Raw genomic sequence first — 17,419 nt, 5'->3', positions numbered from 1 at the left:
TATACATACATCCACATATACAAGGACCACTGTGCAAAAAATCTAGTGAAGATCATTGCCGTGTGTACCAAATAAAAATTTTAATTAATCTGTGTAACTGTGCGAACATCTAGCGTAGATCATTGCCGTTATACTAACTAAAACATTAAATAAAAAGTGTTATTATGCGGACATCAAGTGCGATCACCGCAAGTCAAAAAAAAAAAAAGAGAAAAGGAGAAGAGAATGTATATGCAACAAAATATATACATACATATACATGTGTCGCTGTGTATAGTAATAATAAAAATTAAAAAGAATCTACAAACACAGCCAGAGCGGCGCAATATATGAAATAAGAGACTTCAAGTGAAGTTTCAGTTGAAGTCAACCCCAGCGTCCGTCCCATATGTACGAACGAGTGGCGGATACAAAATATCCACCACTCATTTTTTTTTCTTTTTCCTATTTTCAAAGTACATAGTGGAGGGATCAAGTTACACGTTCCTCCACAGCCGCCACAATAAAGACCAACAAATAAACGAATAAACAAAACTGCTAATAAAAAGAAAAGAAGGAAAAGAGAAGAAAAAAACACAGCATATCACTTTATATCAAAACAACATTGCGCACCACAAAAATCGGTGGCGGAAAAAAAAAACTTTTCTATACCCTTTATTAACATGCCATTGGGTCCACGCAAATATACATTATAAACGATACACTTACCACATATATTACAGACTTCAACAATTTTAAACAAATTCCCTCATAAAGGGGAACGACAAACAAGTAAAATAAATTGTTGTACACATTTTACCACTTTACACTTTTACTCTATTTAAGAATTCATATACAAAAAAAAAAATTAAACAATTACTGTCACAACAAAATATTACAATAGAATTAGACCATGAAATGTATAACATACTTTCACTGGAATCAACAACAGTAAACAAACTCTAACTTTTAAAATTAAAATACCCATGCTATTACAGGAACAATACCAATTGTACCGATTAATACCCTTACCGTTCAACAACACAAAATGTGTAATTCTCCCACAATACATTATTAGAAATAAGCTAGAAATTAAGATTTTAAATTCACCTTGTATTAAACTGGGCAAATTGCATGTATGTGAACCCCCGACAGCACCGACAAATCCAGACTGTCTAATCAACCTACTCAACAATAACAAAGCGACTTGCAATATCGTCAACGGCGGAAACCAACCGCGAATATTCGTACCAATAAAGGGTCTACTACTAATCTTCAACGCCAAGAATGTAAATATTACGTCCGATTGCATGTCAGGCCACACGTTCAGCGGCTCCATGGTCATCCACTACGAGAACTGCTCAATCTCCGCGGACGGCATCGAATATGTCGACGCTGCCACCACCATAGCAGACAAAATTAAGATCAACATGCCACATATTCAAAACTTAACATTAACCTCAAATAAGGAATTGAGCCTCCAAGACTTACACCTAAACGATCTGGAGAACAGCCTGGAGGTTATCCGACTAAGAGACCAAGCATCTGCACACTTGACAGCCGTTTATGTGCTCATCGGAATCCAGCTCATAGCCACAACCCTCGTATGGATCTTCAAACGCAGAACAATAACTTTCACACCCGCCAGCCTTGACTCCGTTGTAACTCCTGCCACGGCTTCGTTGGCAATACCCTCATTGTGGCCATCGTTCCAAGTTAAGGGGGAGGAGTTACCGATAACGGTACCGCGACACCCCCACCTAAACCCCCTCGGGCCATGGCAATGTTCCACTGAACGACTATGTCATTCAACCCGGACATTGTAATGTCCAGCTCAACACTTTGACCACTTTGACTGTTGCAACATTCTACATACCGCGGCACAAACAACCGCCTACACATCTTAACATGAACAACATCGAAACTGGAACCCGACATCCGGCATAATGCCGACTCGGCGGTTTCACATACGCTAGCCCGTTGCAACATTTTATACTTATGTATGCCTTATGTACTAAACTCAAAGCCTCTGCGAAGGCTTCCTAAGAACATAATTAATAAACTCAGAACACTTCAATTTGGAACTCAAACCCGAACAGTCATACTTTATTCAAACTCAAACACCAATCTTTGGAAAAGACAGAAATATAAACCCATACAAGAACAACCAGGACCATCAACAAGAAGCAGAAGGACGAACTGGTAACTCGCGCTCCAACCGCTCAAGAGAAGGCCAGGTGGAGACGGCAGCAAGGGGCGGTGCCGGAGACGAGGAATGGAAGGTCGCGGAAATGGCGTCGGTGGCCCAGACGGCGACGGCCGAGGCAGCGGCAGACACGGCGACGGCGGAGGCGGCGACGCGAACGGCAGAGGCGGCGACGACGGCAGCCGGGACGCAGACCGCGGAAACGTCGACGGCGGTGCAGACAGCGACGGCCGAGGCAGCGGCAGAAGCAGAGACGCGGACCGCGGAAACGGCGACGGCGGCCCAGACAGCAACGGCCGAGGCAGCAGCGACGGCGGCGACAGCACCGACGGAGGTGGAACTCGAGGCGTGGGAGCGCGGACCGTGGGTGTGGCCCGCACCGGAGAGGTCGACGGCGGCCGAGCGCCCGGCTCTGAAGCGGCAGGCCTCCTGCCCGGAGCCCTGTTCAGGACCGAAGCGACCGGCCCTGCAACGGCAGAGCTCGGCACCGGCAGCCACGGTCCACTGGACGGCGATCCCGCGGGAGGAGTGGCCGGCGGCAGTGGTCCGCGCGCAGACCCAGATTCGCCTCGCGGGTAGGAGGGTGAAGAAGCTGGTGAGCGAGCGGGGTACCCGGTACCGCATTGCGATGTCGGCCACACGCACGGAGGTGTTCCGCGAACAAAAGTAGGGGGGAAAAAAAGGAAAAAAAGAGCAAAAGGGGACGAAAAAAAGGGGAGAAAAAACAAGGGCGAAACACGCGGGAAGAAAATGAATAAAGAGAAGACGAAAAAGAGAAAAGTGGAATACTTACTGGGGAGAAATATCGAGTGGATCGCCTAAACGCCCCTACACCTTATCGATAGGCGGGGAGTCGGCCCCAGCCAGAAAAGTGCAAGGGCTGGCAGCGCCGCCCGAGCAAAGGCGCCAGAGGGCGCAAGGGCGCCCGTGATCCCAGATGCAGTAAGGAGCGCGCGTAAAATGGGGCCGTTTGAATGGGGAAAGCACACTCCGTCGCAAGGTCGCGGAAAACGGGAGAATTCCGCTGCGGGAAGAAAGAGGGGGGTGTGAGGAACCGCGGTTCCCACAGGCCGAATTCGACCAAAGCATAGCCGGATAAAGGCGGTGGGACGGTCGGATAAAGGCTGATGGCTGGCTGGATAAGGCGAAGGTCAGCCCAGATACCCACGGATATCCGGATGCGGCGAAGAGGCCAAGGGCCCCGAGAGGAGAAGTGTCCCGCTCTCGGAGCGAGAGAAACGCGAGATGCAGAGGAGACGGCGGGATCGGGCCGGCAGCGATCCGACGCATGACCAAATATGGTCGAAGGCCGTGGAAACCAGGAGACGGCGATGGAAAACTACCAACGCCGAGCCGGGGCCCGTCAAGGGGCTATAAAAGGAGGCTGCGGCGACGAAGCGACGAAGCTGCGCGCACGTTGAAACCGTAAGAGTGATACCCGGTACGGTTCAAACTGCCCCAATCATTAGCCTCAACGCTGCCACACCCGACGAGAGCCCACGCGTGGTGGAGATCCATAGATAAGTTGAATTGTAGCATCTAGCCCTAAGTCCTAATATAATTACGAATAAAGAGAAATTCGATTAAAGAAAAGAAGGGTCTTATCATTTGTCGTTGGGGGCAACAATAAAAATACGTTGCGACGAATCGGCCGACCGCTGAGCGAGCCCAGCAAACTCAAGCGAACCAAGAAGCAGGTTCGTTACAATATGTATCAGACAGACATACGATACGTTGATGAGCGTGAGTGGTAAAGTATGTGCAGTATATAGCATATACATAGTTCTTAAAACTAAACAAAAAGTGTTTTTGTTCATGTAATGAGACGACAGCAGTGGTTTTTTCTTTTCCTATTTTTGGGATCAATCTTCGATTTCAATGGCGGCCGGTGGCTCTTGATACTTTGCTGGCCCTTTCGCGGTTGTCGTCTGTTGCCTCACAATCGACTGTGGGTCTGGCCGGAACTTCCAGTCGGCTGGCAGCATGGCCCTGCATTCCGTCTTCCGCATGAGTTCGCTTCAAGAGGAAATCGAATATTGAAATTGTGTGATTTACGTGGACTTTCCTGTGCTACTCACCGATTGAGGTAGGCGCCAGCAGTCACGTGATTCGCGAAGCGCAGAATTCCCACATGTGGCATCTTTAGAAAGAAATAGTCGCCCGACAGCTTGGTGCGATAGCTTGGCAGTCCATTAGACACCATATAGCCATATGTACACTTTGCCGCCACCCCTTCCGTTTGAGTCGCACTTTGCGCCGTCGGTATTTTGGCTGGCAGGGATGGCCGCGAGCGGGCCTGCTCCGCGGCAGCAGACGGTTGGCCAGGCAAAGAGACGCGGCCGACCATCCGACCAGGAGTGGCACGGACGTACGGTGAGTTTGCCTTCTTTGCCGGTTCCACCTCCCCAGCAGCCGCAGCAATCGGAGCCGTTTCCGGCGGTGGGTCTTTTACCGCTCGTGCTCCTTTGTTGGCGGTGGACGGTCCTACCCTGGAGGGGTACAAACTCACACAGGTGCCCGCCCTTGCGGTGGCGGGTCCTACTGGCGGTGTAGGACGTGGTCGTATCGGCTGATGATTACCTATGGAGAAGGTAGTTGCCGACAGCTGGATAATGGTGGGCCCAGCCTTGGATGTACACGCTGTAGGTGTGGCTGCGCGTGGCTTCTCTGTAGACGCGGGAGTCGGTTTAGGTAATAGTCTTGGCAAATGCCTAGGCCCCCCAGAGACACTACGCTTGGTGCCAATCTTGATGGCTTCACAGCCCTTGCCTAGTGATTTGGAAGTTGCTTTGGATTCATTGCCATCCATTTTGGTGACGGTTATGCTGGCAGGCAGGGCGGCTGTGGCTGTTGCTGTGGGTGTCGGGGTGCCGCTGCTCAGTAGCTCTTGCAGCGATTCGTTGATCCTGGCGCCAAAACTGAAGCGGCCCATCTTAGGAGCCGGCGGGTCCAAGGAAGTAACATTGGATGCACTTTGCTCGGGGGCGGCGCCGGCTACTGTTTGGGTGAGTTGGACCTGGGGTGTGAGGAGCTGGGTGGTGGGCGCCAGATCCCCAATCGCCGGCACATTGGCTATGAAAGGTACAAAGGCGCCAGTCAGCTTCCAGTTAGTCTCGGTGCTGTCTGGACGGGAGGATTCTAAGGCAGCATCTGGGGTGATATGCAGGGCCCCACTGCTGGGAATTGTTTGAATGGTAAAGTTCATGCGCGGTAGCTCCTGCACTCTCTCCGGATTGGACAGTGGGAGAGGTTCCACCACCGCCTCAAGATCTGTCTCCATTTGCTTCTCGTTCGCACACTGGTCCTTTTCTTTGACATGTTTCTCCGACACTTCATCATCTTCGTCTTCGCTGTCGATGATGACAACCGGCAAATCGTTGGCGGGCACCAACTGTTCGCTGGGATTGCCAGGAAGCGGAACCGGAACTAGGTTCCCAGCGGATGGCAGAGGGATCTGCGGGGCATTGGAATCAGTAAGAGTCTTCTGATCCTCCATATCGATCTCAAAATGCAGCTGTCCCTGAACTTTGAGCACCGAAAAGGCCATGCTCCGGTGGTGGGGCTGAACGGGAATGGAATGCTCTCTCTGGTAGACCTCTCGCAGCATCATCTTGCCATCGACGCTCTGCAGCAGCACCAGAACGGGTAGCGACATATCTAGCCGCAGAGGCCCGAAGTAGATCTTCTTTCGAGAGGCGGCCGTTACGAATGCATAGTATGGGGCCTGGTGGAAGAACTGAAGCTTCACCAGTTTATTCTTATCACGGGCCACCCGCATCACCTTGTGTATCCTGTCCAGCGATATCATCTCCCCGAAGGCGGGCACAAAGATGTGCGAGAAGTCATCGACAAGATCCAGCACCACCCAACGATGGTCACCCTGGTAACTTTCGGGTATATCCAGTTCATCCACATCGTTGCGGGTGACCCTGCGGAACTCGATATTCGTGCGGATGTTGGAAGCGTTTGCCTTTGTGGGGGCCTGATTGGAGGAGGCTGCTGGTCTTAGATCGGCTTCTGAAGCAGCCACAGATACAGATGCAGATGGAGATGGAGATGCAGATGTAGGTGTAGATGTAGATGGAGTCTGTTCCTCTGGCACAATCGTAATGGCCGGAACATCAGGGGCAGCAGGTTTCTTCTGGTGTTCACGAATGCGCTGCTTCACCAGCAGCGAGCAGAGGACGTTTATCTTCTTGATGAGCAGTGGATGCGTCTGAGGCGTCGGCTTAGTGCAGGCGCTGCCCTGAATGTGGCGCAAAAAGCCCTTGACCAGCCAATAGCTCTGCCTGCCCTGCATCACCACGGCCAGTCGGCTGGTGTACTCGTTTCGCTTGCTATCCATCAGCATGCGCGCCATCATAGGGGTATCGGGGTTGGCGGAAGCGAATCTGGTGTCCCCAATGGCGATGGCGCCGCACACTGCAGGCATCAGGTTGGTGGTGGTGGCCGCCAGGAAGGTGTACGTCTTCATTTGTACAATCCAAATGTACACATAGTTACATTCGTAGGCGGCCAGGAAGTTGGTCCACTTGATGATGCACAGAATCTCCTCGTTGGGTGCTGGTATGATTTTGCTCTCGCGCTGCAGGGCCAAATCAATGTCCTGCATCTTCTTGCTGACCTGCGAGTTCATGTTCTTCACCACCTCGTTGTAGAAGGAGCGACAGTTGGGCGAGTCCGCATCGGCCGGGGTGGGCCCTATACCACTAGCAGCCACGGCAGCAGCGGCCGCTGTATTCATGCCAGCCCTCAGCACGTCCACAGAGGCGGAATTCAGCGAGTAGCAGGCTGAAATGCGTGGCACCTGTATATCCAAATGAAGCTTGCCACTCTCCATCGGAGCCCTGTCTGATTGCAGTTTGGTGCGTTTGCTGGGAGGCATAGGTGGCGCATTCTGACGGCCTGACGACGGTACACTCCGCTTTCGGCTTTCTGTCTGCTCGCTCTCATCCGAGTCGTCCCGCACGACGATGACCGGGGCCTCCACCCGGCCCTGGGTCTCAGCCTGCTGGATTAACTGTCGACGTCTCAGCTTTTCCAACTCCTTGCGATAGAAGAAAACGGCGCCATCAATGCGACGCCTGAGCAGCTCCTGCGTCTCGGTCGTCTCCGTCTCCGTCACGTACTCGCGGGTGATATTCATGCGACAGCGATTCAGCTGTGTATAGGAACGCCTGGGCACGGCTAAGGCACGACGGCAGAGATAGGGACGCGAAGTGTAGTAGGTGTAAATGTTGTCCAGCTTAACTCTGCGTTCATGCGGAGACGATGTGCGAGGCTGTTGTTTTGAGGAGAATGCAGAAGATGCGGAAGGTGCGGAAGGCGCGGGAGATGCGGAAGGTGTCGAAGATGTGGAAGATACTGCTACCTTCGGCGTACACTCGTCTTTACGCACATTCTTTGGGGACTTGGGCAAAACAACTTTAGGCTTTGTAACCAGCATCCCTTCTAGTTTCGGCAAAGGCGGCACCGGCAGTACCGTGGCCTCCTCCTTTTCAGCCACCGCCAGCTCGGGTGGGTTTTGCTTTTTTCTGCCCCTCTTCTTAGGCTGTTGCTCCTCCGCTTGTCGTTCAAAGCTATAGTGCGCTCGGGTGGCCAGCTCTGGGTTGTAATGCGATACGGTCGCGTTCCACTGCTCCTTCTCGATGATCACGGGCTTTCCCTCGGTGGCCTCGCCGCCACAGAAGCACTTGTAAAGCTGATGAGTCATGCAGAAGGGTGCTATGTTGCCCATATCGCGCAGGCGACGGATCGAAACAAAGCAATGCTTCAGCTTGGCCAGATCCGTGTCCTTCACGGTGCAGCCCTTGGTGAGAGCGGCAGCGGCATTCTTGGCGCTAGCAGCAGCTGCCGCCGTGGCAGCCGCAGTCACAGCATTCCTCTTCGATGTGGTCCGGGAGGGAGAGACTATTTCGTCGTCGTCGTCAAACATGTTCGAGTCGTCAAAGTCTTCGTAGCGTTTGGGGGCCTTGGTGCAGCGTCGCTTCTTATCGCCCTGCGACTCGTTTATCAGCAGCGTCTCGTTATCCGTGAGCACCAGTGTCGAGGTGAAATCCTTCTCCATTTTGGCCAGTCGAGCAGTGGCCTTGCGTCGCAAATTGAACGCATCCTCGTTGGAGATGCTTCGCCCCTAAAACAAGCAAAAACACACAAAACGATTAAGTCTCACCCGAAAAGAGCGGGGTTCCAATGAGAGCTTACATCGGCCGTTTGCACACGCATCACTCGGGACTGTTCGCCGCCCATGCAATGACACTCGATTACGCAGTCGGCGCGTCCGCAATGGTCCCGCATCGGCAGCTCGGCTCCGCTCAGACTGGCACAAAGGCAGCCCAGCTGGCAGTGTTCCTTGATGCAAGGCTTTATGGCTGCAAAAAGGATGCAGGATTAAAGGATTCCTGACTATGACCTCGAATGGGTTTAAATAGCACATACCATTCGCATTCCTGTCGGCCGCATCTATGATGGTGGCATTGAGACGACGCAACTCATTGGCCAGTCGCTTCTGCTTGGTGGGACGACGCTTCCAATTCCCCACGGACTTGTCATCTTCGTCCTTGACGAGACTCAGGTCGGCGGCAGGCTTTGGTGGGCTGCTGATCGCTGCGGGATCGTCCATTGTCAGAGTATCCTCGGTGATGAAGCTGTTCTCGCTGCAGCTGATGGCCACCGTGTTGATCATGTCATTAATCATGTTTGCACAGTCCAGCATTTCAGCGTCGGGCTCCTGGGGCAGAGCCTTATGGAAACCGAACTCTTGCAGCTTGTGTGGCTCCTGGTAGAAGCTGGGATCCATCTGTTCAGACCGATCTACGACGCGACGCACTAGGATGTGATTTCGATCGTTTGTATATGGAATAACGAAGGTGAAGCTCTTCCGTCTGCCGGCTGCCGTCTGGGAAGCCTGCTCCTCGGCCTCCTTCATGCAAACAGGCGGCTGCTGCTGCAGCGTCGACACACTAAACTCGGCCCACTCTCTGGTTATGTCATGATGGGGCAGAATATGCTGCAGATACCGCCTGGCAATCTCGTCCAGTGGCCGCCCCAGCTGTGGCATTACTTCCAGCTGGACGGTGGGCATGCTGACCACAGCCATGCTGCCGCCGGCCAGCAATAGGGCTGCCTTGTCGTCATCCAATGGCTTCTGTAGCGGCTTCATCGACAGCGGACAGGGTGGAAAGATGGCAGATGCTGGATACTGATTGAGCCGCTTGTGATGCATGGCATTCGTCGCTGTAGTGGGTAGAATATTCAGCTTGGGTTGAACCGCTGCGTCCAAGCACAGGTCGTTGCAATAGACTGTGGCCGCCTCCTGGGGCGTCAGTTTGCTCTTGTAAGGACGCTTCTCCCGCTGCAGATTGTTGCCTTGGGCACCTGGCAGGCGAACCCTCTTACCGTCCACCTGGATCACCTGTCGGCATCGGAAATATAATTTTTCAGTCAATGGAAAGCTGGAAGGCATTCAAAACTCACCTGATAATAATACTTTGACGTTTCAGTGGCCACATAGCTGGCCGCCTGCCAGCCCTGGCGGGTGAAAGGCATCTGAGTGGTGAGGGCCTGCAGGTGCTGCATCGCCGCAATCTTGACCTTCCGCTGGCGCTGCTTGCGCTGCAGCTCCCTGTAAATGTTGGCCTCGTTGTTAATGATGGCCATCTTTTGGTTCTTGGAGCGCTGCAGGTACGAACGACGCTCGGCCACCGTGCGGAGCCGCTGCAGGGCCTCGGGAACAGCTGGCATATCCATGGGTGGCGGCAAACTGTGTGAGGTTACCTGCCCGTCGTGACCCATGGGCTCCAGGAGTTTCACCTTGTCATCGTTGATGTGATGCTCGCGCATGTACGCATCGAGAGATTCGCTGACGAAGGCCGAATTCCCCTCCAACGTCTTGCAGCTCTGTGGCACAATGGGAGTGAGCAGCATTCCCGGCTGATGGACGCTCTCATCGAAGCCGACAAAGTCGCCGCTGCCATCCTCTTCGGCTGTAAACGCAGGAATGGACGCTGGACAGGTTTCAATATGTAAATTCGATTCCCGGGCGTAGGAATTGACGCGCGCTTTATTGATCAGCATGTCCAAGAACTTTCTGCCACCGGATTCCTCTGATTTCTCCGATTTGTCAGCTTTTTCGGTACTAGAGCAAGCACTGGTCTGGCTGGTATTCTCTTTGCTGGGAGTGGCTGGCGTAGGAGCATCTTCCTGGCCGGAAAACATTGATTCGGGTGACTTTGTGGGTGTCTTCTCGTCCGTCTCCTTTGAGGGGGCGATGTCCATTGGTTTAACGCATTCGCTCTGACCATTGTCCTGGCCGATCCTTTCGGCATGCGATCCTATTTTGGCAGCAGTCTGACTGATCTCTTTGGCTTCGAGCATTTCGACATTTTTGTGTGAGTCTTCTATCAGGCAGAGAGTCCGTTTGCCAGTCTTGAGCAGCTCCAGTTGTTGCTTCATTTTCTTGGACAGCTCCTCGGCTGGCAGCGGCTCGGACACGTTGTATAGCTCCGTCTCCTCGTGCTCCTCGATGTGGCCCATTTTCTTGTGATAGTTTACGATGCTAAATGACCATTTTCTGATGTTCTTCTTACGCCTCTTGATCATCCGCTTGAGGCGCGGATCGAAGAGACAGATGCGAACGCGTTTCCGGATAACGACACGGTTGTTGCGTCGACTGCGCCACGCGTAGTTCCGCAGGATACAGCGTGGCGTCAGGGCATAGATGATAAAGCGCTTCACGTTCCACCAATTGCGATTTAGGAATTCCTTGGACACCGGATATTTTCGTTTTAGGTGACGATATTTGATCAATTGTTTGCCTTGTAATATGATAGGCGGCAGTTCGCTGCTAGTCATGCTGTAAAATATTTACAAGCAAAAGTGTCCATTAGCCCCAAGAAAATAATTTATTTTCACTAAATCTATTGTACCCGCCCCAGGAAACGATCGACTGTATATTAATGGACAGCACTTTTTTGATACAATGCACCATCACGTTTCGCAGGACCTGTCATTTTAAAATGAGTTGACAGCGCAATTCAGAATCTTAATTTTCATTTACATTTACCCGGTGGCGTGGCGTGGCCACATCTTGCGATGCTATAATTGCATTTAGGCCAAAGCAGGCTGGTGCATTACACATATAATTAAACAACTTTTAGCCAAGAAAAGTCTCGTAGCCACGTGCAGAATAACAAGCAGCGTGCGGCCGAGTTTGCCGCATGAATGCAGCAGTGGGTTGGGAGCACCGTCCGCCAGGGACACATACATACATATACACCTGGAATAAACCGTATTCCCCGGCAATCATCGACATGATGATGACCCCGGCATGCATCTTATTAATTGAAATAAATTACCACGCACTTTTTTCAACACTTCAAATATCACAGGAATGATATTGTTGCGATTGTTGTGCAGCAGTGCACACAAACACTCACACACAAGCAGACAGGGCAGGCGACAAGAGCCAGAACCATATGCACCAGCAGCCATCAACAAAAACTTTTACACTTTGATTTCTTTTCAGCACTGACGCCAGCCACAATAAACAATTGCATTGCCCAAAGGCATTGCGCATGTGCACACAAAATAGCTTTTATCAGTGCATGCAAACAATTTTTTTAAACGATTTATAATGCAGGCAGCGCGTGCGAATTCGCGATCACAAAACAGCATTGATTCCAACCGAGTGAGTGACGCTAGTGATGTAAAAACCCATCGATGCATCGAGCATCGATGTTTTTTTGCCGATGTTTACCGATGTTTTCCGGTGTTTTTGCTGGTACCGATGTTGAGCGATGCATCGATGTTTTGCAAAACATCGATCGTTTAATTTCAAATCATTGCGTATTTGTCTTCTGTAAGCAGCAACACAGCAATGTCAAATAAAGTAAACATATTTGACTTAAAATGAATCAAATTTACTATAGATGGTATACATTTGTTTAAATATGAAACTGCGAACGCCGTTAACATCATTCGAAGGCAACCCGTTGTGTGTTTGGGAAGGTATGAAGAGTACTGTTCAGTCACAGACATATACCTTATTAATATTACAGAATATACAGTACAATCTCATACACAAATACTCATAAATACAATTGTCCATGTCACTTCATGTCAATGAATATGACGACACGAAAATTACATTAGCAACTAAGAATAGACAATTGCACTTGTAAACTCGAACCCACCAAAAAGGGTGAAGCAATAAACTATTTACTCTATTGCTGCCAAGTACCTAAGTAAATGCACTGAAATGTAACCCCCGCACAGAGTAAGTGCACCATATCTAAAAATACACTCACATGGAGCCTGTGCGTTCCTTCCCATACAATAAGAGTACCACTGCTAGCTATATAAGGAGATCCATTTGTTCAATAAAACTCAGTATCAGAAACAGTACCACAACTGCCTGTCACTAATTTTCCCATCGCAATCATCAGAGGCTGTCGCCGTGTCTTCAGATCCTGATTTCGCGGTCATACATCGATGCATCGAAGAATAAATCCGATGTATCAATCCAACATCGATGTTTAATTTTGATAACATCGATGGACATCGACATCGATGTTTTCATTCAAATTTACATCACTAAGTGACGCTGCCACCGTCAGATGTGTGTGTGTGTGTGTGTGTGTATGTGTGTTCTTTGCGTGCGTGAATATTGGGCAATTTCGGTTCCAGGCGTTCCCCTGAAATACATGGCAATGGCACACTGGCTGAACCAAATGTGGGCGGCGAGGGACTTAGATACATATATGTAAATATACATGTACTGTATGCTTACGTTCGTTTGTAAACGTGTGCACTGATTACCGATGAATTATGTAAACCACAAATAAATGCAAAAGGAGCGGGAGACGAAGAAAGTCCTTACTTTTTCAACACTGAAAATCGGCGTTTAAACGTGGAAAGTAGTGTATCTAGGTGGCGTACCTCCCTGAACCTTGGAATCGCGATCAAAGCTATATTTATTGAATCCAATTTTATATTACCACATCAAAATGCAACCATGCGCAACTGCATTTTATTCATGTTTTATTTTACGAAGTCGTCACTCAATTTCAGAAAATAACCTCAAAAAATTCCCACACTTCGCGTCAGTCAATCGACGTTAAAACATCTTAAAACTTAAAAAAAAAAACATTGATGTATCTGGTCATTGCAGGTTAATTTCCTTGCGACAATATAATTCGGTACAGAAGCGATCAAATACAAAACAAAATTCAACATGGCGTCTCTGGTCGTCAGCAGACACATACAGAACCGATCACATGCGTCACGCAAAAGCACCCCCTTTTGCGCGGCCATGTAGAAAAATCTCGAATGATAAAAATGTCCTTTTGCACAACTTATTGCTTTCAGATTATTTACCTGTACAAGCAGTGGCTATCCGCACCGTGCAAGTTCCGAAACAATCACAAATCCGTATAGTTTTTATTATTTTACAAGCTATTTTCACAATTAATCAACAGCCAGCTCTCGTTGCTCACGTTGAAAAAAGCCAGCGAATACATACACAATGCGTGAGACACAGATGCGCACACAATGACGGGCTCGATAATTCCAATATGGAGACCGATAACTGCCCGCCAAGGGGACCAAGGTTTGCAACATGTGGAATGAAACGCAGGGTTGCATATTAGAGTTTGGTCTTTTTATACCTGATATTTTCATTCTAGAGGAAATGTGCAAACACAATTCGAAAATAAACCTGCACACCAGATAGAAATAAAGGGACAGTAACTAGATATGGTGGTCTTTTGACGGCAAACAAAGTCATTCAATTTAAGCCTTGTCAACAATGCCCAATAAAAAAATGTTGTACACGCTTCTTCTTGCGCTTTTTCATGGCAACTCTGTACGTCACCTGATTCCCGCACAAAATGCTCAGAGAGAAACTTCTGCGTTTTTGAGGTTAAATGCGCAAGTGGAATTTTATTCTGTGGGTTCATTTATTTTGAGTTTTTATTCATTTAATTTTATATTTATATATAGTCAACGAAAGATAAGTCGTCAAATAAATATCAGCTATAACAAGTGCTTTACAAATGAAACAAACCTTTTGAAATTACGTTTCTACGTGGTGAGGCAGGCCACTGTAAATGAATAGAAAACGTGTCGGTTAGTTCTTTCTCAGGATAATCTTTAAAGCTTTTAGCATAGTTTTTATATTCAGTAGGACCTATTGGATTTTGTATTGCGGTTATGTGAAAATCATGCCACATTATTCAGTTTTTTTTTTAACATCATTTTAAAACAGAATCGGTTTTAAATATATATAAATATTTACCTTGAACAATGTAGACAATCCGTACATGCAAAAGATAAGGAAGGAAAACTTTAGTCGATTGCAGAAAATATAGGGGCGAAAGTTTAATTATCATCATAAGGCAGCAGCAAAAGCAGAATTTGACAGAACTTTTAATCAATTTCAAATTGAACTTACCTTTAGTTGGGTTTAATGTGTGGCTGCTCACTGAAAAGCTAAACAAAACTGAACTACTGGGAATATAATACAGACAATATTTAGATTCTGCTGGTATATGTACAATAAATTATATAAAATTTATTGCATTGCGAATGTCACCTAAATGCATCTGAAATTTGTTTGCATTTCTAAACATAAAAACACTTGTTTGTAAAGATAGACAACTCTTTAAGCTTAACCACTAAGAAAATGTGTTGAAAATAATAATTAGATCTCTACAAAAAATCGTAGAGCTCTCTTAGAAAACCTAATCCTATAGGAACATAAATATCCTATTCCTGAGCTTCTTCTCTTTCCCTATCCTTATCCTTCTTCTTCTTCTTTTTCTTCTCATTCTTTACTGGCTCCACATCAGCCGTTGCCTCCTTCTCCGCCGCGGGGGACCCTTCTTCGCCCTTGTGCTTCTTCTTCTTTTTGTCAGTTTTGGCAGAGGAATCTTCAGCTCCCGTTCCCTGTGCTGCTTCCTCGGTACTGGAGGTGCTCAGTTTGCGCTGAAAAGTATTTATTTGATAAGTGAAAAAAGTATAACATAGAAGGTAATGTATAATCCCCACCTTGGACGGTTCGTCCGAGCCATTACTCCCGGTTTCTTTGACGGGTGTCTGTGGGGCCACTGCCGCCGCTGGCTTCTTGGCATTGTAGTCGACAAAGCCGGTGAGCCATTCTTTAGGCGTGTTCTCATTGGGCCTGCCAAACTTGTCCAATTTTCCGGCAGCGATGAGTGCCTTCCTAGCGGAAGCCTTGGGACCCAATCCCCACTTACGCGGATATATATCGCGCTCCATTATCACACGCTTTATCTTGGCCACAACGCCATGATCACACGACGACATGGTGGCCGTGGTCATCAGAGCAATGGCCAGGCAAATGGCCTCACCCTTGGTTGTGCATATGACAATCTCCTGATCGATCTCAATGCCATCCTCATAGCGCAGGACACCAGGCAACATGATTTTGGCGCCATAGCACACAGCATTCACCTAAGAGAAGAGCAGCATCAGCATACAGATTTGCAAGTTGTGTCGAAGATGATTTCGAATTCGGTCGGTCTTGGAAGTGTAGTCTGAAATTTCTTTGTCGAGTGCGCAGGAAAGAGCGCTGCCCAACATACACACATCAGCACCTTTACTGTTCCCAATCAAAGTCACAGACGCTTATGGGGGATACGGGCGTCTGCCGGCTTAATATCATGGGGTCATGGGGAATCAAAAGTGTAGAAACACTGTTGAACACTTACTGAACTGTCCTTCATTATGATGCGCTTGTGGTTGACCAGCAGACCCTCCAACGGTTTTATCACACGACGCAGCATCGACTCGTCCTTGTGGTTCTCGTACAGCCACATGGCATCGAGGACGTCATGCATGGTTACCATGCCGTCGCCCTCCGATTGAATGCCCGAACGCACACGACGCAGTTCCAACATTTGACCGCCAACGCCCAAGACTAGACCCAGATGGACGCACATGGTACGGATGTAGGAGCCGGCCTCGCAACTAACCCAAAAAACACCTAAACGTGAGTAGGGGGCAGATATTGTGGTGTTGGGGCATTGGGAGGGGAGAGAAGATACAGAGATGTTTTAACTAATAACTGTGCATTTGCATGTATGGGAAAATACTGAGATTTTTTACTGTACTAGCCGAAGCATCTTGCACGTCCCTGCCATACAGATTCATTCAAGCAGCGACGCACAAGCTTCGAATCGAATAAAATTAAATACAAATAAAACGAAAACTTACCCATATTGCGACTCTCATCGTAGTCCAACAGCTTGCTGTCGTACACCGTACGCACTCGGAGCTGTCGCTTGACGGCCGAGATAAGCGGGGTACGCTGGAAGAGAGCACCGCGCAGCTTCTCCAAGCCCTGACGCACTTTGGCCACCGATTCAACAGCACCATGGAGCTTAAAAATAGCCACATACTCCTTGCCGGCACTCTGTTGCGACTTCACTAGACGCGTGGCGCGGTCGATGCAGACAATCAAGCAACCTGCCGAGCAGAGCGCAACACACGTGCGTTGGTATTTGGAGGTTATGTTGAGGCGGCACATGCGTATCGCTTACCTGTAACCTTTGGATCCAAGGTTCCCGAATGTCCAGTCTTCTCTACCTTGAGAATCTTCTTAATCCAGGCCACCACCTCGTGGGAGCTGGGATTGGACGGCTTATCCAGGTTGATGAAGCCCGTCTTCATGTACTCTTTGATGTCGCGGTTGAGGGGCGAGGAGCCATGTGCCAGGGGCGTATAGTGATTGGATCGAATATTTAGTTTGTCGAAGCTCTTCAAAAGCAGCGGCCATTGCGATGTGTCCAGCTCGGCTATCTTCGACGAGGGTTTTATTTGAAAGTTACCCTGCTTTTGCAGCGTGCCAATATCGTCGGCATCCACTGGCTCCTCCTTGATCTTCTTCTTTCGCTTCTCTTTGCGTACATCTGCAACGATTCGCAGCGAAAAATTACCCTGCTTTTGCAGCGTGCCAATATCGTCGGCATCCACTGGCTCCTCCTTGATCTTCTTCTTTCGCTTCTCTTTGCGTACATCTGCAACGATTCGCAGCGATGCTTCTTGTAATCCTAGCACTAGGTTTAGTCATCACTTTGCTACTCACCACCATCAGCCATTTTTACTTATACAAATTTTAAAACGCTTTTAAACGCTTGTGCACGCGGTGCCTGGTCGAAGAAAATGGACGATCCAAACGTGTTGCCGATGAGTGTGGCCGCCGTGACCTTCGAA

General features: G+C 49.0%; 2 protein-coding genes and 1 non-coding gene across 7 annotated transcripts; all 3 read right to left on the bottom strand.

Annotated features, from left to right (window-relative positions):
- Nucleotides 1-3,927: 3,927 nt before the first annotated feature.
- On the bottom strand, nt 3,928-13,683 carry LOC117185945. Of its 4 annotated transcripts, none has more exons than XM_033397263.1 (6): nt 13,562-13,683; nt 9,662-11,039; nt 8,624-9,599; nt 8,390-8,556; nt 4,264-8,318; nt 3,928-4,201 (listed from the first exon to the last, which is right to left on the bottom strand). In XM_033397263.1, the coding sequence occupies exons 2-6, from the start codon at nt 11,036-11,038 to the stop codon at nt 4,048-4,050; spliced, it is 6,729 nt and encodes a 2,242-aa protein (XP_033253154.1). In that variant the 5' UTR covers nt 11,039; nt 13,562-13,683; the 3' UTR covers nt 3,928-4,047. The 4 variants fall into 4 exon arrangements, with proteins under 4 accessions (XP_033253154.1, XP_033253153.1, XP_033253151.1 ...); XM_033397262.1 differs by lacking the exon at nt 13,562-13,683 and adding an exon at nt 11,549-11,878; XM_033397260.1 differs by lacking the exon at nt 13,562-13,683 and adding an exon at nt 11,623-11,878.
- Nucleotides 13,684-14,721: 1,038 nt separating this feature from the next.
- On the bottom strand, nt 14,722-17,384 carry LOC108160329 (H/ACA ribonucleoprotein complex subunit 4). 2 transcript variants are annotated; one of them, XM_033397406.1, is made up of 7 exons: nt 17,292-17,377; nt 17,143-17,223; nt 16,747-17,034; nt 16,421-16,672; nt 15,916-16,190; nt 15,233-15,658; nt 14,722-15,169 (listed from the first exon to the last, which is right to left on the bottom strand). In XM_033397406.1, exons 1-7 carry the CDS (start codon nt 17,302-17,304, stop codon nt 14,951-14,953), a joined length of 1,554 nt encoding a protein of 517 aa, XP_033253297.1. In that variant the 5' UTR covers nt 17,305-17,377; the 3' UTR covers nt 14,722-14,950. The 2 variants fall into 2 exon arrangements, with proteins under 2 accessions (XP_033253297.1, XP_033253296.1); XM_033397405.1 differs by having other exon boundaries at nt 16,747-17,223; nt 17,292-17,384.
- Nucleotides 15,736-15,874, bottom strand: LOC117194224. The gene has a single exon (XR_004474790.1). It is a non-coding gene; the product is annotated as a small nucleolar RNA snoR639/H1 (small nucleolar RNA).
- Nucleotides 17,385-17,419: the final 35 nt, after the last annotated feature.

This window comes from Drosophila miranda (genome assembly GCF_003369915.1).
Source record: "Drosophila miranda strain MSH22 chromosome Y unlocalized genomic scaffold, D.miranda_PacBio2.1 Contig_Y2_pilon, whole genome shotgun sequence".
NCBI classification, from domain to species: domain Eukaryota; kingdom Metazoa; phylum Arthropoda; class Insecta; order Diptera; family Drosophilidae; genus Drosophila; species Drosophila miranda.
The sequence above is the reverse complement of the archived record's forward strand: the minus strand, read 5'-3'. Positions and strand labels throughout refer to the sequence as shown.

Excerpts from the sequence above, each read along its gene's own strand:
- LOC117185945 (XM_033397260.1), bottom strand. The coding sequence starts at position 11,762 with ATGCGCAATGCCTTTGGGCAATGCAATTGTTTATTGTGGCTGGCGTCA. Across the intron at positions 9,600-9,661 it reads CGTCAAAGTATTATTATCAG|GTGATCCAGGTGGACGGTAA; the intron begins GTGAGTTTTGAA and ends CGATGCCGACAG. Across the intron at positions 8,319-8,389 it reads TGCGTGTGCAAACGGCCGAT|GGGCGAAGCATCTCCAACGA; the intron begins GTAAGCTCTCAT and ends TGCTTGTTTTAG.
- LOC108160329 (XM_033397405.1), bottom strand. Across the intron at positions 16,191-16,420 it reads CGATGAGAGTCGCAATATGG|GTGTTTTTTGGGTTAGTTGC; the intron begins GTAAGTTTTCGT and ends ACTCACGTTTAG. Across the intron at positions 15,659-15,915 it reads TCATAATGAAGGACAGTTCA|GTGAATGCTGTGTGCTATGG; the intron begins GTAAGTGTTCAA and ends CTCTTCTCTTAG.